A 21337-nucleotide genomic window follows, 5' to 3' on the forward strand; every position below is an offset into this window, starting at 1 on the left:
CGAGCGCGTGAGCCGCGTCCCGTCCCGCCCGTCCCGTCCCGCCCTTCGCCCTCCCCACCTCCTCCTCCTCCTCCTCCTCCTTCTCCTTTTCCTCTTCTTCTTCTTCTTCTTATTCTTCTTATTCCTCCTCCTCCACTTCCCGCTCCCACCCTCCCATGTGGTACCTCAGCACCGGCAGCGCTTCGGGTGAGCAGCAGGTGACCTTCGCGGGCCGGGCCGGGGGAGCGGTGCCAGAGCGGTTCCCGCGGAGGGCAGGCGGGAGCTGCCCGAGCGGCTCCCCATCACGGCATTGCCCGGCCCCGGGGAACTGAGGCGGGCGGGCCGAGGGGTCGCGGTGGCCGTGTCCTGCCTCCCGCCGCCCCTTCCTGAGGGCGCTGGGGCAGCGCCGGGTCCCGGCGGGCTCGGAGGGAGGGATGGCGGAGGTTTGGGAACGGGGGGGTGGCAAAGGTTTGCGTTCGGGGTCACACCTGTCCCCTTGGAGTGCTCGGGTCCTGTTCGCAGCCCTGCTTTAGGCCCCGTTGTTTATTCTCCGGCTCCTGCGTTCCCGTCCCGTTTTGTGGAGTTCTTCTGGGGCTTGTGTCTGCCTTGGCGTGACTTCTGTGTGATTTCTTTCATTCCTAAGCAGTCGTTTCTTCAATCAGAAAAGGACGTGGCTTTAATTGTAAGAGAGGTTTTTTTAAACAGGGAGGGAGGGTAGGGAAGTTGGCCACTCCGCCTTCTAAAACAGCCGCGGTGTTTTTTTTCAGGTTGGCTGCTGGGTGGGAGCTTTTTCACATCCATGTATAGAATAGAAACTACACTGTCGGCCTTGTACTTTCCAGGGCTGATTTTCTTGTAGCTGAAGCTCTTTGTACGGATAAAAAGCCAAGAGCTGACCTCTTACGTGTTGGATTTTGGATGAATTTATGTGTCTATGTTTCTTCCTTAGCGTGCTTTTGTATCTGCTGCAGTTTGCATTCACAGATCACAGTTATGTAAAGCTTTCTGTGTCAACAGTATATTCATTCCAGATTCATAACACAGATCCTGTCTCTCGGGCCACACAGCTCCATAGCATCGTTATCAGGTCACTGCTTCCAGCTGACCTGTCTCAGAGTGGGATCAGGATGTGGCATGTGTGCTGTCAGGTGGAGGAAATTAAGTTGAATTCTGAAACAGCCTTTCCTGATTCTCTCATTCATTTCAAATCCTCACTGCTGAAATACTTCTGTTAATGTGAAATTATAAAACTTCAGCCTCTAGCAGATGGATTTGCCTTTCCTGGCACTAAAAGTGTTTGTAATTGTCTTGCCATGCAGGCATGGATGGGCAGTGACTGGAGCATGTCCTGCCCTTTTGTTACAGAGATACAGTAGGGGCCATCCTCCCAAATTTTTTATCTCAGGGATATTTCTGAAAAGCTCTATGCAGCATGCTTCACATACTAGGAACATTTCTTTATTTGATTTCATGCTTCCTGTACTCTTTCCAGTAGTGCTTTTATCTTGATTCTGATTAATTGAAATATCCTGAGTTACTTCAGAGTCTCCATTCCATCAATGAAGCAGAAGAGAGGATGAGACAATGCTTTTGCCTCAATCAATATTGCATTTTAATGTAATGTGCTTGCCTAGAAAGTTGTTTTGGCACTCCCTTGGTGCACCAGAGGGCTTGTCAGACTAGACTTTGGACTCAAAGCAAAATCTACATCTTCATGTTTTTAAAACAAAGCATAGATACTATGACTTTCTGCTCATTTCATGCATTTATTTTTACCCTGTAGAATCATCCTGGAGCCACTGTGGCTTTCTAGCACTGCTTTTTCTAAAATTCAAATGCCTATAATTTCTCTTCTGATAGTAAGTTATTCTAGGTTTACTCTAGAAAGAGAGTTCTTCTCTTTATTCTGCTTATTGATTCGTAAATGTTGGCTTTCTAGAAGTGCAGAGGAATGTTTTTGTTAATCTGACCACAATTTTGACTTGTTATAGTCAAACAAGTTTATTTTAAAAAATGACCATGCTGGAGTGTGGCAGAATAAGTGCTTTTGGATGAAAATAAAATTTCAAAAACCCCATAAATTAAATTACACTGTTATGGAATACGTTTAGTATGGAGGGATCTGGAAATTCTAGAAAATGCCTGAAGTGAACTCGCTAACCAAGTGTTTGATTATTAAATCTGTTGTTTTCTTAGGTGCACACAGATCGTGGACTTTAATTGAGTAACCTGTATCCTGCTGACCAAGAAACCAGATTTAAATTCTTTTTAGTAGTGTTTGGGTTGTTTTTGAGTTTTTTTTTCTTCCTCGTTGGAAGAGCTCAGCAGTGGCTCCCTGTTCACTTCAGTAAGTATTGCTTTGAAAATAATACTCAGCTTGCCTAAAATCTCATTAGATTTAGCTCTGTTTGAGCTGCTGTATTTGTAGATAGAGAAATGATCCTGGCAAGTATTTTGAGGGTGTGATTTCTTCCCAGAAAGGAGTGGGAGGAGCAGCAGTTTGAAACCTGTAAGAAAAATCAGCATTGGAAAGGAATAGATAAAATAAGGATTAGGATATATGTTTACCACACCAAGGAAGGCAAGATTACAAAAATGAGCTTTCTCTGCAGCAGTGACTGGAATTACATTCTTTACCTCCTCTCCCTCCCTCCTTCCTCTTTCTCTCTCTCTCCTTCTCTCCATTAAGAAGATGAACTTCTGGTGGTTTAAACCTAACCATTGTTTCAAGCTCCCATTCTGAGATGTGTTTATGACAGCCCACATTGGCTGGAGAGTTTTGCTGTTGTAGCTCTACTGAGAGGACAGAGATCAGTGCTACTCTTGGTTTCATCAATTCAAGTACAGCACAGTTAGGACTGCTTGAAGATGTAGTTTTGATGTAGTTCAGATGTGCCTCTTCAGCTGGCTTGTCATCAGTGGTGTAATGAATATCTGGTTTTAATTAGCATTTAAAATTCCTACATGTTGTATCAAAAATTCAACATCGAGGTTAACTTTCTTGGAATACATTAGATGGCTTTTCCTTAATGCAGAAACCAGAATAAGAAACCATTTTGTGTTACAATCAATGAATTTGCCACTCATGTGGGCTTTAACTGCCTTGTTTTTACCTCTGCTTTTTCCCTAGATGACAGTGTGCTGCTAATGGGTGTAAGTAAATTAGATGTCTTGTACCGAAAGCTTCTCCTCACTAAACTTTTCATCAGAGGATGGGGAAAGCCAGAGGATCTGAAAAGGTGACTTGTTAAAAAGTAACAGCATAAAAGATATGTTACATTAAAAGAAAATAACCCAACCCTTGAAGTAGCAACAGTAATTGCTTTCCTGTATTTACAATACCAAAAGTGTTTAAGTTGGCTCTGTTCCAGAAATCATGGGTTTCTATACCGAAGGAGTAACTGGATTTAAAAGAAACCTTTAAAGGATTTGCAATTTTTTTCCTGTTTAAAGAGGCTCTTCTTGAGAGACTGTCTGTGTGTACAACTGTGTTTTTACTTGTGTTTATCTGATGGCATACCTGAAACAGCATCTCTGAAGTGTTTTCCAAAAGCAAAACTTGATGAATTTCTGCAGAAGAATTGTTTCTGTTTAACATTAAAGTGATTCTTGCTATCTTTTTGCAACTTCCTAATTAGTTTTAAAAGTGTAAGATTTAATCAGAAGTTTCTCTCACAGCCCAAAGTAGTAAAGTCTTTCTTTTTAGTTGTCTTGAAAATAAGAAAAAATATGGGAGTATCTCTTAATTTTTAAGCATTTTATTATTTTTATTAATTACTATTAACACTTTGAAGTTGAGCACTTGTGTTTCTTAAGTATAAAAATGAAGTGACAGTATATATATTCTGCATTGTGCAGTATTTAAATAGGAAATGATAAACCTGCATTTAATAAGCTCACTCCTTATGTATATGAAAATCAATAAAGAAATATTTGAAAACTACTGAAATAAAATTTTGTGCCCTGGATAGCAGTGGAGTTTTATGGGAGCTTGTTTGTTTTTTTTTTTTTTCAAGTCCATGTGCAAGATCTGTGGAAATGGCACTTGGATTGCTTTGTGTGTCTGTCTTTCATTGATATTTCTCTTAAGTAGCAGCCTTTCCTGCAAAATGGGAGTGTTTGCTGTGGTTGGAATAACCAAAAACAGTGGGGTTTTTTTGCTTGCAGCATTTCTGTCTTCTATTCCATGTATATATCCAAAATGGGATGCTTTACTATTATCAAACCTTTCTCTTTTAAAGACCTTTGGGTTCTTGGTGAGACACAGGGACGTTTCAGTGCCCCCATCTCCATCTCCCTCCAGTCCAAATGTGTCCCTATACAGGGAGCCTCTGACTGATGCTGCTGCTCCCCAGCTTAAGGCTTGGCCTGGGCTCTGAATGGTGATCACACCCACACCAAATAGGGGAGTGTTGCTGGTGGTAACAGTGATATCAGCTACAGTTCCTCCTTCTTCATTCAGGGGAAAAACCTTCTCCCACCAGATCAAAAGTTGGGGGGGGGGGGAAGGAGGAGTCAAGCTTGCTGGTCTGAAAAGGGGAAGAAAGTTTTGTTCAATTTTGCACCTGCCTGCGATGAATATGAGCTCTTCCCCAGCAGCCTGGCTTCACCTGGATGAAGAAGGAAGAATGCTACCTCCTCCTGACTCCTCACACTGCCTCGTGGGAGGAGGGGTTTTATTTTCACATATTAACTCATGACTGTGATGATGAGTGATCATTATTCAATCTTAGCCAAGACTGAATGAAGACTACTTTGCCTAATCTGAAATTTTGTGTGCACACCCTCGATGTGATGAATGGTAATATCCAACCTCTTTCTCCTCAACTCATTAGGAAGTTGAGGACCTAACCTCAGTAGAGGTGAGATTTAGCCTTCGGTATGCAGAAGTAACCTAACTCTAGAAAAAATACATAAATGCAGTCTTTTTAAAAGTCTTATTGTCAAACAAAACATCTCTTTATTTAGCTTACCCTCCACACTCACATCTCTCATCTTTACCCTTGCTTTCTCAGAAATACTTAATGCAAAAACTTGATGTTTTCCATATGAAAAGCGAAAGTTAAAAAGTAGAGCTATTTTTTGTGTGCTGATAAACTGGATTTTCTTTCCATTCTTTGGGTTTTCTGTGGTGTTGGAGAGGTGAACAGGTCGTTCCTCTGTACTTGTCACTCAAAACTGTTCCACCTTGTCAGGTAAAGTGTGTATTTATGAGCATAGGAATGAGCAAGTTATGGAGTAGTTAAGGTTTAAAGGGCCAATGTGAGGGCATCAGGTCAAAATCCCTGTTCCAAACAAAGCTGACTTCTTTGTTTCTTCAAGTCACTTGGCAGTTCATCCCTTGAGGATGAAGATCATTTATAGTTTCCCTGGGCTATTTTTTCATGTGCTTAACTATGAAAGCAATCTTTCACTTTGCTCCAGAAGGGACTTCTTACACTGCAGCACACAACCATTGCCTCTTCAGTGTTTATGTCTTTCAGTAATCTTGTCCTCTCACTGTACACCTCTGAGAAGAGTTTCCTCTCATTTACTCTGTGTGGCTCTGCAGCTCATTTAACTAGCAGAAGAAAGCAACCAGATTTGCCCCTTAGTTTTCTGTTTCCCAGCAAGGTACCTGAGACTTTTTTTTTACTTAAAAGCATCCTGTGGTAGCTACCTACCCTATGGTGGCCTGATTAATCTGTAAATGCAATGCTGGCTTCATAAATTTTATTTTTTTGTGGCTTACTTTAGCTCCTGAAATTTTATATAAATGTGTCTCTTCTTTTTTTTAGATTAAAAGTTGAATCTTCTCTACTTGTTTCCTTTCAACAGAATATTTGAATTCAGAAAGATTATTGGAAACAGGGAAAAATGCCAGAAGCTGGTTTCCAAAGATTATCCAGTGTTCATTGACAAGGTAATTCAAAGCAAGAGATGATGGGATTTAACAACGTTTATTTTCCTAAGGGTATATAAAGGTGAAGTAACTTGTTACTTAACACCAGGCTACTTTTATAGGCTACTAGAAGAGAATGGAAGGAAATAGAGATTAAAGCAGTGCCTGTACAGATTTTTTTTTCCCTTTTTGGGCAGTGAGCTGTCAAATGTTAAAACTCAAAAAGTGTTCCAAATTTACTTTGTGTTATCGAATGTATTTAAAATGGGACAGCATTACACCTTTGTTTGATTCCTGTAAAAGGTTATTTAATAAAAGCAAAGTTGAAAACAAGTGTTTTCATCCTGTTGATAACATGTATCCCTATTTTTAGGAGTAGGCCTCAGCTTTGGGGTTTCTTAAGCAAGTTTTTTATGCTATAACAAATTCTACTGTAAGAGTTTTGCTTTCAGAGCAAAGTTGAAGACTATATAATATTTATTGCTATTGTCCCATTCTTTCTGCAGGTTGAAGGGCAATCAGACTGTAAAATCCTTGAGGGGCACTTCACTTCTCCCTTGGCTCATTGTGTCCCAGGTATCCTGCCAGTTGAATCTCTTGTAGCAAGGTAAGAGAAACCAAGAGGTATTGCTGAAATTAGTGCTGCAGAGAAATAATGGTCTGTAAGTAGTTTTATTGTGCAACTAATTGATTGCAATGCAGACAATCTGTAAAAATCTTAGTCATGTGATAATTCAATCCATGTATTAAAAAATATATCCACTAGCAAAGTATTAATTTTTTTGTTTGATGGTGGTTTTTTTGGTTTTTTTTTTAGTGTAGAAATGATATTGCATAAAGCTGTGGAATACCCTGAGTTTTTTGAATTATTGGTTTGGTTTTTTTTGCAAATGAGGGAGATGCTGGAAATGAAGAACAGTAGTTACTGTTTTATATGTAGCAGGAGAAGCTGTTTATATCAAAGCATATTATGTTGTATTTGAAGGAGCCTTTCCATTTCCATTGAATACAAAAATTTTGTATGTGTGATAAAGTAACAAGCTTATTATACTTTAGCCAGAGAATCTGGCTCCTTTCTTACTTGGCAAGAAAACCAAAAAAAGATTTTAAAAAAGCATTCTTACAGAAAGCTGGAGGCTCACTAACAGTACTGGTTTCACACTAACACTTCTTTGCAGATGAGGAGTGGGTTTGCAAATGGAGCATAATTTCTGTTTGCTTTTAGTTTGGAGCTGAAGTGTCATGATGAATCTTTTTTCCCAGCCTTTGTTTGTTTAATAACATAAACATAAAAGTTGGGTTTAAACATGATACTGACATTGTAAATTTCGTCAGTAATGCTGGTTGGTGTTTTTATATGTGTGCTTAAGCATGTAACGTTAAGGAATGTAAGGAAAAAGTTGATTCAAGAAATCAATTCTGTTCTACCTCTACTGATTAGAGACAGAAACTGTTTCCTAATATTTTATCAAACTAATTAGTGCCACACTGGACCATGCAATATGCTCATTGTTTCCTTATCTCTATCCTCTTGTACTTTGTAGCCAAGTTATGATAGTTGTTACTTTGGCCAGTATTGTGACAGTTTGGAAAGTTGTACAAATTTCCCTCAAGATGGTATGAATGTATTTCCTGTAGTGTAACACTTGTAGGGAGCAGTGCTCCATCTTGTGGGGAAAACAGTGGTGGCTCAGAAGGGATTTTTTTTTCAGTAGTTTAAACTGTAAATAAGTAGCAGCAGAAGACATTAATTGAGTGATGTTGAGTGTATAGAATAATTTCATGGTCTGTATGCTGGGGTTTTTTTATTTATTACTCATCTTAATCTTCAATTTCAGCTGTTGTGCCTTCAGGAGAAAAATAGCAATGATGCCTAGGAGAGCTGGACATGCTTGTTTAGGCTGCTCTTTATCTGAAGTTGCATTTCTCCACTCTGCAAAGTTTAAATTGTGATGATGAGGTAGTAGTCTTTTTTAGGAACATGATCTTTCATCTTGGCTCTTTTTCTTGTTTGGCCTTTCTTCTGTCCTACTTTCAGATTCCTTTGTTTGCTGAATGTGTTCATGAAAAATGATGTTGCTGATTTGCTGGCAGTTTGCCTGCATGGGTTACAAATACTTATGTTGTTTTGGTTTTTCTTTTTAATTAATTTCTCTTGATGCAGCTTGTTACTAGATATTCTTACTCTGCTAAAATAGATGTTTTTTCTCACAGATTTCAGTTCATCATACCCAGAAGATGGAATGGCAAGCACAGACCTGTGTGCATTCATTTAGCAGGCACTGGAGACCATGTGAGTGTGTAAAATGTAAAATTGATTGTTACTGAGAAATGAAATCATAAATTTTGGCTGAACTCTGTTGTTTGTGCATCTTGTCTTTAGCACTTCTGGAGAAGACGCACATTAATGGCACGGCCAATGATTAAAGAAGCCTGTATGGCTTCCCTGCTGCTAGAAAATCCTTACTATATCCTTTTGTGGAAAACACAGTAGTGACTCCTAATGTCCTCTCTGGAAGCTGGACGAGTTACCACACTCATAAAATATCAACTTTTTTGGTACCCAGTGGGTAGAAGCAAAGAAAATCTGGCCGTTATGTGAAACACAATTCTTTGGTAGCTCAGGTAACTTCTGAGAAACTTGCTGTTACCACTTCAGATTTGGGTGTTTTTTTTTAAAAACAGTCAAATTTTGTTCTGTCATCTTGTATAACAGTATTATTCTGTTTCATTAAATAGGATCTCAAGTTACACTTTTTTCCCACCTATATGTCTGACAACAATAAAATGTTGCAAATTGCATCATTGAAATCGATTGTGTTGGTGTTCCCAGGGGTCCCAGACCAAGAGAAGAGATGAGAATCTTGACTCCATGTTTCAGAAGGCTGAGTTATTATTTTATGATATATATTATATTAAAAGAAAATGATATGTTAAAACTACACTAAATAATAGAAAAAAAGGATTTCATCAGAAGGCCAGCAAGGAAAGGAAAAGAATGATAATAAAATCTTGTGACTGCTCACAGCCTCGACACAGATGGCTGTTATTGGTCATCAGGTAAAAACAATTTCACATGCTGGGTAAACAGTTCTCCAAATCACATTCCAAACCAGCAAAACATGGAGAAGCTGAAGCTTCCCAGCTTCTCAGGAGAAAAGATCCTAATGAAAGGATTTTTCATAAAATTTATCTGTGACATTAGATTGAATTTAATTTAGTGGCAATTAAACACTGGGAGTTTAAATTCCAAATTTCAATTAATTCGTCCTATTTATGCATATTATTTATCTATTTTTTTTAAATGACCAGTTTTGATAAAACCCTTTTACGTTCTTTAACTGGAGTCTTTTACATGGCTGTAGAAAACCTAAGGATCAATTGTAAGTATTCCTATTACATTTATAGATACTGTGTTTTTAAAATACTGCTTTTCTTTTCTTCTCTTTTGAGCCAAAAGTTGTTTAAACTTTGATAGCTTATTAAGAAAAAAACATTTCAAAAACCACTTGTAACCTGCCAGTGTGAAATTATCTGCTCTTTGCTAAACTGCTTTGGGTGTTGTGTTAGGAGAGCTCAGGGATCAGGAAAGTTTGCACAAGATGAACTTGCAGTATGGAGTGAGATGCAATCATCTTGTGTGAGTACAAGCCAGGGCCATTTTATTTTCCTGACTCACAACTGCAGTACAAGTGCTGCTGTTATATTTCAGTCAACTCTGAATAATCTTTGCTCAGATAGCATATTTCCATTATAATAAATTATAATTTATATAATAAATTATAATTGCTAGGATTTTGCTTTTCCAAGATCTTTTAGCGATTTACAGGTGTATGAATAAACCTGGTGTTGATTGGTTGTTAGTCAGGACACTATGCAATATTCAGTATTTTACAGGATTTATTTCTTCAGTCAGTTTCTTAAATTGGAATTGGCATTTGGCAGCCTTGGTTTTTTAGTTTTTACATTTTCCAAACCACAGAAGTATTATCAGAATTCAACAGGATATGTGTCCAAGGCAAAGCTTTGTCTCCCAATATTTCTAAAAGTCCAAATATGAGCTGATGTTTTAATCCTTTTTAATCCTAACTCAGACATTTAACATGACTAGAAGACACAGAGAAGGTGTTTTTTGTAAGATTATAGGAAAATGACAGGAGAAAGCGTGTGCTGGAATACATCCATTGGTAGGTTAACTTCCAGTTATGGAGAATCTGATGCAGAGGAATCAATTAAATAACTCTGTTCTCAGTTGTCCAGTGTGTCAGGATTGTTTCAAGGGGGTGCTCAGTCTAATCCTCCAGTAGGTGATTGTTACTCTCCAGTACAGGGTTCCACAGCACCAGTATAACAGGTGACAGTGTTCAGTAAATACAGCAGCTGCAGAGGGCTGAGGAATCTCACTGAGCTGTAGGAAAGAATTGCATTAGGCTGTAAATGCTGCTCTGCAGCAGCTCTGTTCATTTCTGTGTGACTTCACAGTGAGCTTTGTCCTTGTGCTTCAGAGTGTCGCAAATGTGACGCTGGCATGCTGGCAGGAAAGGCCAGGAGCCCTTTGTAACCTGGCTGTGGTACTGAAAATATCCAGCCCCCCTCCCCAAGTTAGAGGTCTATTATTTTTAGAGTCCCTCTGGTGGCTCAGCCAAATAGATTTCTACTTGTTTTGTGTCATCTGTGTTTTAGTGCTTTGCAGTACACTGCCTGAATTTCTCAATACCATGACAAACTTCCCACTTTACAGTTTCAGTCTTACAGTGACACTTGTGAGTGCTTCCAAAGCTGACATACTGATTGCTCTTCAAATGTTGTGTGCAATTTTTCAATGATGTAAAACAGGTAAATAAGAAAAAAAAAAAATTGTTTCTGCAAACAAGCTAGTATATGCCTAGGGCTGTATCGCTTTGATTCTATTTCTAAAATATCTGTTACAACTTCACAGGACAGAATATTGCTGCTAGTGAGGTGCTAATGTTGGTAATTGTTTCCAAAAGACCAAGCTGTCAGTGATATTTCATTAAAAGCATAGGCAGGTGTCTATTTCTAGTCCTCATTTAGACAAAAAATTACGAGTGTCAGAAAATCTGGGCTTGCTTTTTCCTCCTGTTGAATCAACAGGAGTCCAGCTCCAAAATTCTCTGGGATTGTGCTGAAGCTGTGTATAAATGTATAGAATGATAAGAACTGTCAGAGTCTAATCTTAGAAAATAAACCCTCTATTTTCCTTTTCTGGGGAGAAAAGACGGTCATGTTTAAAAAATGTCTCGGACCTGTTTGTGATGGGAGGAGCTCTAATTCTAGAATCGGCAGCTCTTTTGCACTGGCTAGAGAGAGAAGGCTATGGACCACTAGGGATGACTGGAATATCCATGGGAGGACATGTAAGCTTTTATATCTCCTGTTCAGTAATTTTTGTTTTAACTTCTCATTTGATCACGTAGCATATGGAAATAATTTGTTTTACAGTGTTGATCGCAGAAGTGCTTTAAAATAAACACTTACAGTCATGAGAAACAAATTGTTGGCAACTCTCCTGTTCTGTGGTGCTGAATTAGTATAATCCTTAATATGTACTGACAAATCATAGAGCCCTTTGTCAGCCATCTCCAGCAGGCTTAATAAGAATATAAACTTCTCACATAATTGTTATTTTTTCCACAAGGGTGGGGGGCAGAAATGTTTGCTGAAAGAAAGTCTGCACTGATCGATTGCTAATTCTCCCTCTTTTCCTCCTTTCTTCTTGTTTAAAACCTGTGTGTTTTAATGCATTGTGTGAAATACCCCCTCTTTGTAGGCATGTTGTAATTGAGGTGACTTTTGGTGTCAGTGATCATTGGAACTGATCAGAGATTTTTGTGCTGAGGTGGATAACATTTTCTGTGTGACGCTGTGCATGCTCAAACTAAACCAGCAGTGTATCACTAAGGATAGAATAATACACAGTTAAAATGTTACTGCTTGTGTCTCTGCAGATTATCACAGCTCTGTGAGACACAGGTGCAAAGCTGATTAAATCAACATAACTTTCTTTTTTCATCAGGAGCTCAGTAAATAATGTTGGTAATGGTAGTGTTTCCCAAAAGGAAAATATTCCCCTAAAGCACCATTTTATAAATGTCATAAATGTACAGATCACCTTTGGTTTGCATCATCACCCTGCTGAATCAGAAACTTCTGTGAAATAAGTGATATTTGGTGTTGATCCTCTCTAGAGTGTGTTTTACAATGGAAGGTTGTCAGCATTGATTCAGTTCCACTAAAGGGGAGAGATTACTACTGCTGGAGAGAATCAGAACATAGATGGTGTGGTGTTCTTGTAACTTTTTATTAATAAAAATAATTAGAATAGAATAATTAAAATAGTTCAGTTGCATAAATCCACTTATTGGAACATCTAGAACAGACATGAGGTGTTTCATATTAATAAAATAAAATTTGTCAAGAACATATCCTATGGGGAACTTCTGTACATTGAACTTACTTGCTCTGGCTTTTTCTGGGACAAACAGAATAGTCACAAAAACATGTTCTGAGAACTAATGCAAAAATAAGTAATAATAAGTAATAATAATAAAAAGTAATAATTCAAACTTAAAGGACAGAAAAAGAGTGCTCTTAACATGTTGAATTACTCGTCCTTCAAATTTTGTTTCCTGTATACAAATTTTGAAAGTATAGAATTTTAAATAGTCCTTCTCATAGATTGTCTGTGTTTTGCCTTGAAATAAACTTGCAAGAGCTTGGTGGAAAATTTTATAGAAGTTTTTTATGGTTTTTAAACAACTAATAGCTTGTATTAGTTTTTATAATTATAATGATAATTAATGGATTACAAATATAATTCATTGAATTTTAATTGTAATAAATGGAAGATTTAGTAAATATTCCATTGGGAATTCTTATAACCAAATCACATTCAGCCTTGAAATGAGTCCTTTCCAGAGCAACATTTATTTTTTAAAATATCATTGGAGACTAGATAGGAACTTCTAAATAGGTGAAAGTATATCCAACTTCCACAGTCCTTAACTCTTTGGCACCACGTGTTTCATAAATACCATGTCAACAGAGAAATTGAAGATGAGAGAGTTCTTCTTACTATATTGTGAATTCAGTATTAAAATGTAATAAGTGCCTTTGATTCTAGATGGCTTCACTGGCTGTGACAAACTGGCCTAAACCATTGCCATTGATTCCATGTCTTTCCTGGTCAACAGCCTCTGCAGTCTTCACTACGGTAATTAACAAATTACAAAATACATTTTTTGTTAATATCTTAGATTATGATCAGAAATGTAAATTAAAATATTTGGGCTGGCCACAAGGGAGCTGGGATTCCATGCCCTGTGTTATAATATGTGCTTGTGCTTTGATTGCAATAATTCTGAGGGCTGTCTGGGAACAGAATTCCACTGAAAAAATCTGGAGAGGAACAAGTCAATTTCCTGCATGTATCATTATTTTAGAATGACCTCTGGGTTTTACTTGTGTACTGAATGCTTTTGTTTGTCATCTCAGGGTGTGCTGAGTAAGGCAGTGAACTGGAGAGAGCTGGAGAAACAGTATTTCACACAAACTGTGTATGAAGAAGAAATCATTCAAATGCTGGAATACTGTGGAGTAAGTATGGTTTATTTTACCCAGCTGCTAATAATTACACGTGAAAATCTAGCAAATAATGCAACTTCTTTGTACTTCCACTAAAAGCAGACAATTCTTAGGTAGAACATGTTGTTTCTTTATGATTTGATGAATTTAGTCTTTGAAGGAAAAACCTGAGAAAGAAAACGAATATTTTGGTTGTATAACGAGTTTAAAGTGTAACCCTTGCTACAAGTTTTTCCTTTGATCACACTTAGTGTAACATGCAACATAAAATGTAGTCTATCAAAATTCTGATAAATGCCTTTTTTTTTTCTTTTTTCCCCTAAGATTCTTTCCTTTGTGATAGTTCTTTTTCTAATACCTCAGAGCAGGAGAAGAGGAGCTGGGGTGCAGATAGTTGTTACTTGGGCACTTGCCATTTTTAAGTCAAATATATTCCAGCAACACTGATGGAGAAGACAAAATGAAAAGAAGAAACGTTTTTCACTGACACTACATTGTGTCAGTAGTCTCCCAGGTTTTTTAGCTTGTGTCATCCTAGTATTTAGAGACTGTCAATTTTTCAGTCTTAAACATAACATTAGACCTGGTTGCATATGTTAATTTTTCTATAATTATTATTATTAGGTCATTTAAGCTTAAATGACTGTAATTACAAATTCAGAGTTTAATATAGAAAGAAAAACAGTTGTTTATATCACAAGATTCTGTATATGTAAGTACCTGATAGAAATGTACAATGATATTATCAAGAGGTTATGATATTCAGGATTTAATTGAATGACCTGCAAGCTGAAAATAGAAGTGAGGAGTGCTGGTAGTGTCTTTTTAAAATTTTTTAAAAAATGTTTAAATTATGAGTTCATCTTTAAAATAAAATTAACCAACTGGTTTAAGGGAGAAACCCTTAACTGCTGTCTTTGTTTAGACGGATTCTTTCAAGATGGGACAAGACTTTGTGAAGAACTTCCCTGATAGTGTGGACAGTCTGGCAGACATGGACATGACTTCCAGAATATTCAGCTTTGAGTCCTTGAATGACACTGTATCTAAGGAACCTGTTCACAGCTTTGCCACTAATAGAAGTGCTCTAAGTGCCTCTTCAGAAGGACTCTTAATGCAAGATGCTCCTAAAATGCAGTGCATAAATCAAACCTTTTCCACCAGTAGCAGCAGCAATAAAAACTTAACCAGCCCACAAGGACACAGGATAAATACAAGGAGAAGGAGTGACACTCTACAGAGAGAATCCTTAATGTTCATGAAGGGAGTAATGGATGAATGTACCCATGTAGCTAACTTCCCAGGTATGTATCTCTTTGTTTCAATGTGGAAAACTGAATAAAATACAGTGGGGAGAAAGGTATTTTCTTCATTCTCCAGGTGTAAATCTGCTGGCACCTTTGCTGACAAATGGAAATATTGTGAGCATTTTTTTGTAGTGTCTATTTACTACTCTATTTCCTAATTGTTTTTCTGTTCCTTCTTGATGGCCAGCTAATGAGAAAGTTAATAAAAAATTTGCCTCTCGATATCTTTGCACATTTTTCTCCTCTGCCTTGCTGTGGCTTTTTTTCAGACATGAGTTAGAGCAAATTTGTATTGTCTAAAGGAAGAAAACACCTGTGTGATGTGAGTAATACCTAAGTGTAATTAATCTTAATTAATAAGGGTTTTCAAGCAGAAATCTCATCCTGACTTGGGATAGGAAGAAGCCTGCATAGCTGAGCCCCAAGCTTGAATGATATTGCCAGTAAAAGCATTTTGGGGGTCCTTCTGCAGGCTGGTGAATGCTGTTTCCCAGGACAGGCATAGCATGTAGGGGGAGCTGTAGTCCAGCATTCCTTGGCGTTCAGGACAAACCCTCTGCAGCAATGCTAGCAAGTGATTGCTTCCTAGAGCCGCCTTAAAAGGTTCTGCTGGACTGGGGGCTCGGGATTCCTTTTGTGGCAGCTTGTGGTTTGGCTGTGCATGAACCTGCTGCTGAAGGCATCTCCTACAACGTGCTTTGACTTCAGACACAGTTGTCTTTTAATGTCCAAGCTTTCTTGGTACTGAGCCCCTGTGCCACCTCATTTCTTGATCCTGGCGTTCTGTACTCCATTGTACAAGTGTTCAGATTTAAATAAATGTTAAAAATAAATAAAAGGAAACACACAATAAAAGGAATCTACACCAGTGTAGATTCTTTTGCTGCTAGCCAGAGATGTTTTGTGATAAATACCAGTGAAGTGCTTTCCTTAAAGCTTTTAAAGTTATTTCAGTAGACAGAAAAAGCCCTGTAAGTTTTATTCCATGTGCAGACTTTCTTGTTTATCTAGACTTGTCCAGGTATCTCTTAGCTAAGCACTGACCTTTCTTGGAACTTTAAAGGATCTGTGACCCTGATGCACTTGTCAAAGTGATGGAGTCCATTGTGTCTGTAGTCTCCTAGGTTTTGTAATTCTCTGGGAGACTTTGCATTCCCTGCCAGGGTATCCTTGGAGTGAGTCCAGAGAGGAGCCTCAGAAAATCTGCCTAATGCTCAGATTTCATGGAAAATTAAATGGAAGACTTGAATTTATCTTAGCATTGCATAATCACTATATATGATTTAGTATGAAAGAAGGAAGGGTTTAAATTATTTGTGACACCCCACTGCCAGACATCTTGGCTGGTCACCCTTTAACTTATCAGATATTTTCTTTTTGAAGGGAGAAATGTTCTGTGTTCAACATAATTTTGGTGTTACTTTTCTCAACATCATATTGGTGTTATTCCTGCTAGTAATCTGATTGGTGCAGTTCTGCTTATGAGTAATAAATATGTATAACAATATGTTGGGATTTTTATATTGCAAGTAAACCATGTAGGAAAGAGAAAAGAAAGTGAACATGGGCTGTGCTTTCTGACCTCTTGTAAGAAAATTTGTCTTTTTTCCTCCTTGAGGGGAAATAATGTATGAAACTTCTACTCTGTTGAATTTCATAGTTCTTTTTGCCAGTAAAAAGGGATCTCAAAAGAACTGACATGAATGCTTTAGAGTTTTGTTGAAAAGAGGAAAGAGAATTCTCCTGTCAACTTCTCAAGTCTTGGAGGAATTTCTGCTCTAGGGGTGGGAAGGGTAAGGGCTAGTTTGTTTTTCCACTGATGGCCTCACCACTGTAACATCAAAAACCAGATAAATTCTGCTGGACACTTTAGAACATGTGATTTTATTAAAGCATTGAATAATTTAATTTTTTGTAAAAAGAGCATTTTGACAACAGAAATCTCAGCTGTTGTGTTTCTATTTCCTAGCACAGATGAATTCAGTTGCGCTTTGTTTTCCTTTAGTTCCAGTTGACCCAAGTTTGATCATAGTAGTACAAGCCAAGGAGGATGCGTACATTCCTCGCACCGGCGTGCGCAGCCTCCAGGAGATCTGGCCGGGCTGTGAAATCAGGTATCTGGATGGAGGTCATGTCAGTGCCTACCTCTTTAAACAAGGACTCTTCAGGTAAGGTGAACAGAAAGGTTTAAAATTAAATTTTAGATTTAATCAAAATTACATAAGTAGTATTTGCATGAATTTGTGCCTTAGCAATATCAGGCATTGATTTCCTAAAGAGAGTTATGTAAATCAGTTTTATTAGTGCAGTTCTGTAGTTTTCAAAAAGTTAAATAGTTGTGCTGGTAATTTTAAAATACAAGGAATTACAAAGGCTATACACACAATTTAGGATGTCTAAGCAAGAACAAAAAAGAATAGCACTATATCAGGTTGATGTATGCTAACCAGTAGTTTATTGTTATTTAAAATTTCAGCCTCATTTTTATGATAGTTGCTCAAGAATTTCAATGCATATCTCTCATGTGTTTGAGTAGAAAACTCCTCATTCATCTTTCCACTTGCAAGAAACTTGGAAAATAGTCCCACTCATTCCTGAAACACAAATATATTACTAGATTGAAGTGAGAGATCCCAGAAGTAATGGAAGGAGAAAATACCACCTGATATCACATTTTTACTGAACACTGTTTTGAAATTGTGATGATGGCTTTGTAGATATATTTGTAAATATATGGAAAAATGCCACTTCTGTCTGCCTTTTCCCAGATTATACAAATTCTGTTCTGTTTTCCTCGTTTCAGACAAGCGATTTACGATGCGTTTGACCGCTTCCTCCAGAAATACACCATGTGATCTTTCTAATGCATTCAGACTGATCTCATTTGTAATTCAGCTTACTGGAACTCATGTTTGGAAAACAAGCCTCTTGTAGTGTTGAGCAGATGGTCACTGACTGTTGTAGGTAACAATTACCAGAAGTGGTAAAGTACCAGCATTGCTTTCATTTCAACTCAATGCCATTCTGACACAGCTGCTTCAGTGTTACCTGTGAAAAAACAACAGCAGCTTTTGTCAGTGCATGAATGGTTCACGTACTCCATGTCTAATCAGATGGTGTGTTCCTTCAATTCTGAATAAATTCTGAATCGTGTTTCAGTAGAAAACAAAACAATCAAGTATGGGAAGGATGTAAAATGTGCTGTGGGGCTAAGCTGCTCTCTTGTGTTTGGTGTAGTTTTGGTTTGTTCCAGATAGCTCAGTTACCTCTCGCTTCCTCATGGCCTTGCTGTTCCTATTGTGTTGTACCGTGGCTTTGCCAGCACTCAGCCTCTTGTGTTTGTCACTGCTTTTCTCTTCAATTATGAATTGAAAATGAGCCTTAGCAGAAGGCTCAGCACCACATCTTGGAAAAGAGAGACTTTGACAATCCAAGGAAAAGTGAGAGAGTGATGTTTTCATTCAATACGTCTGTGAAGTTTTCCTGCCACTGAATTAAACTGTGCCATTACAGAAGGATCATGTAGCAACTCATCAACCAGGTTCACAAAACTGGAATAAGTGAAAATCAAATGTCTGGTAATTAATTGTTTACATTAATTCATTTGGATAACATAAGCTTTCAGGTTTATTTTCTTTTTTTGGATTGATAGATGAAATAGAAATATCATTTTACTTTTTGAGCACTGGCTGATTCTAAGCAGTTAAATTGACAGCAGATTATATGGTGCTATAAAGACCTGTTGGAAATACTTCAACAGATGTCCTTTCTAAAGTGCACTCAGTGCTGATATGCAAAATACACTTGCACTGTATAATTTAAAAGAAACGTGAGACTAAAGGTTATTGAAACAGGTTTGCTCCTTATTTTTCGACACTTGTCTTTTTTAATTGGATGGAAAATAAAGAAACTTGGATTTTGAACATATTTAGGAAAATCCAAAGTCTGTTGTTTCCTCTTTGGGGATCAAAAATGCCAACAAATTACAGCAGAAGAAAAGGTTGTCATATACCAACTGTGTGGGTATCTCTCCACGTCTTTTTTTTTTTTTTTTTTTTTTTTTGTGGTAATCTCCTATAACATTCTTTTAAAACCAATCTGCAGAGAAATTGAAAACTGAAACACTTCAGTATTTAGTACAGTTACAACAAGGATTATTCTGAAACAAACAGAAAAATCCAGCCATTTCTCAGGATGTGTGACTTCTGCACCTTTCCAATCAAGCACTTTTCATCTCCATGGTTACTGTAAAGGTTTTTAGTAGGCAGAGTATGGAGCAAACAAAGCTCAGCTTATATATTCTCTAGGATTTTAGTCAGGTAGATAGGACTAGTAACTGTGAGGAAATCATTGTTCATTTGAAAATCAGGTGTGTTCAAGTAAAACTGAAGAGAAACAATTCTGAATAAACCAAATGATGTAACATACAAATTTCCTGAAAATGTAGAAGAGGTTCTAGTCTGTTGGAAGCTAAATTGCTTCTTTCAAGTGGTTTTTCATTATTTCTTTGGAGAGTTTTGGTTTTATATGTGGGGAGCAAGTGTAAAGTGACTAGCACATTTAAACACCAAATATTTGGAAGGTTTGAAATTAAATATTTGTAAGCTTACAAATTTAAAATTGAAGTCTTGACTAGTGTACTAAAAGATTCACAGGGTTTACAAGCATATGCATCAACTAAGAGTGCTTTACCAGAGCCCTGTCTGCTGTTCAGCAGCTTTTGGAGCTCTGACATTTTAAATGTAATTGTGTGCTTTGTGTCCTGCTTCTGTTGCAGCTATGAGAAAGGGAGATAACTGGTGGCAAGGGAAAGGGCTTGAATAAATGCAAGAGAGAAAAGACAGATTTTCTAAAGGCCAGGAGTAAGCACAAAAAAAATCAACTCTGCTACAAAGTATAACATGCCAAAGTAAATATTTTCAAAGTGCACAATACTGGGAATTACACAACTGATGGGAACTCTGCATCCTGAGGTTAGTGTCCCAATGGTTTTACTAACAAGGTTTAACCTACCAAAAGGGCACAGAAGGAGGTTTGGGCTAATACCACTCCTGCTGTGAGAGTGTCTTTTGGGACAAATGCTACTCCTGGTTCTGAGAGTGTCTTTTGGGACAAGCACTGAAAGACTGGTTTCTGATAAGAATAAGGAATTGCACTTTGCACTGTAACTGAAGTCATGTTGCCAAATATGAAAGCCCAGTAAGCATTATTTAAGAAATTTCTCAGGTTAGAATAACAAAAAAAGCAAAAATGAGCTCAGTGGTCTATTTCTGACAGTTATCAGACATAGGGAGATGGTTTGGGAAGGAGGGAATCTTGCTGTGTATGTGTTTTTAACCCTTGGAAAATCGACTTTTAAAATCATATTTTAAGGTTAAATTCTAAGAAAGTATAAATTATCCATTTTGATGTTAAATGAGAATGTGGTTTTAATCCAGGAGTTGCATGAGAGAAATATTGTAATAAGGTTTCTTCTGTGTAGCAGGCAAATCATTCTGTATGTCTTAAATTTATTGTAAAACTGGCCTTGGTAATTTTTTGGTTTTAAATTTTTTCAATAAAAGTCCTAAAATCATTTAGGTGTGAGGGGGTTTTTGTTCTCTCTTGTTAACAGGTGTTCCAAATGTAATCCTTTCTGTCCCTACTAGGGCTGTAGCACAAGGAGAGCAGGTAATCTACAGGGCACGATAAAACCTTCTCACAACAAACACTGGTGCTGCTTTGATGTTTTCCTACGTGCCTAGAAACCTAGCAAAGAAAATCAGCTTGTATCAGCTAATTAAGATACCATTGTGATTCCAGTTTTACACTTGCCAGCACAGAACTCATCTAATAATTGTCAGGTGGGTCAGATGGAGCATTTTCTAATTTTTTTTTCCCCAAGGCAAATAAACCCCCCCAAACAACTCAAAAGGAACCACTCAGGATATATATATATATATATATATATATATATATATATATATTTTAGCAATATCACTTGTGTTTTATTACTCCAGAAAGGAAACACTATATGGAGAAATGGAGTCTTGCTGCTTTTTCTTCTTACTGGATGTCAAGTGCCTCTCATTGAGATACTTTCTGAACAGTAGAAAAGTGAAAATCCTTGGTTCCTCAGAATACTATTTCTGCTTGGTTGCTGCTAACACTTTGAGACAGGTTTGTTTTTGTTTTTTTTGTTTTTTTTATTATTTATCTTAATTGTTTCTGTCTTGTGTTGGTTTTTTTTGAAATGTTGATCTGAACTGCTGTTGGTTGGGCAGGGAAATTTCTTTATCTCAGACTGTCAGGTTCTCTGCCAGCTTGGCAGTAATGATAAGTTACACAGCATGGAAAGGAGCTTGGGGGTGGTCTGTAACCCTGTAGTTCCTCCTTAATTTTTACCCTATACAAGTAAAATACTGCTATTCCATGCAATCCTGGAATTTGCAGTGTTCCCTGGTAGGCTTGGATGCTTCCACACAAGATAAAACATAAAAATTAAAACATAAACAAGAATTGTTATTCTCTTGGTTTCATTTGGTGTAAATCAGCCCCTTTTCGAAACACAGGAGTATTTTAAGAA

General features: G+C 37.5%; 1 protein-coding gene across 1 annotated transcript; it reads left to right on the forward strand.

Annotated features, from left to right (window-relative positions):
- Nucleotides 1-48: 48 nt before the first annotated feature.
- ABHD18 (abhydrolase domain containing 18) lies at nt 49-20347 on the forward strand. The gene is made up of 14 exons (XM_030239120.2): nt 49-186; nt 2176-2326; nt 3110-3218; nt 5797-5881; nt 6367-6467; nt 8075-8153; nt 8244-8328; nt 9216-9243; nt 11100-11238; nt 13005-13094; nt 13376-13477; nt 14391-14769; nt 16778-16940; nt 17576-20347. The coding sequence occupies exons 3-14, from the start codon at nt 3127-3129 to the stop codon at nt 17625-17627; spliced, it is 1395 nt and encodes a 464-aa protein (XP_030094980.1). The 5' UTR covers nt 49-186; nt 2176-2326; nt 3110-3126; the 3' UTR covers nt 17628-20347.
- Nucleotides 20348-21337: the final 990 nt, after the last annotated feature.

Source organism: Serinus canaria, chromosome 4 (genome assembly GCF_022539315.1).
Source record: "Serinus canaria isolate serCan28SL12 chromosome 4, serCan2020, whole genome shotgun sequence".
Taxonomy (NCBI): Eukaryota; Metazoa; Chordata; class Aves; order Passeriformes; family Fringillidae; genus Serinus; species Serinus canaria.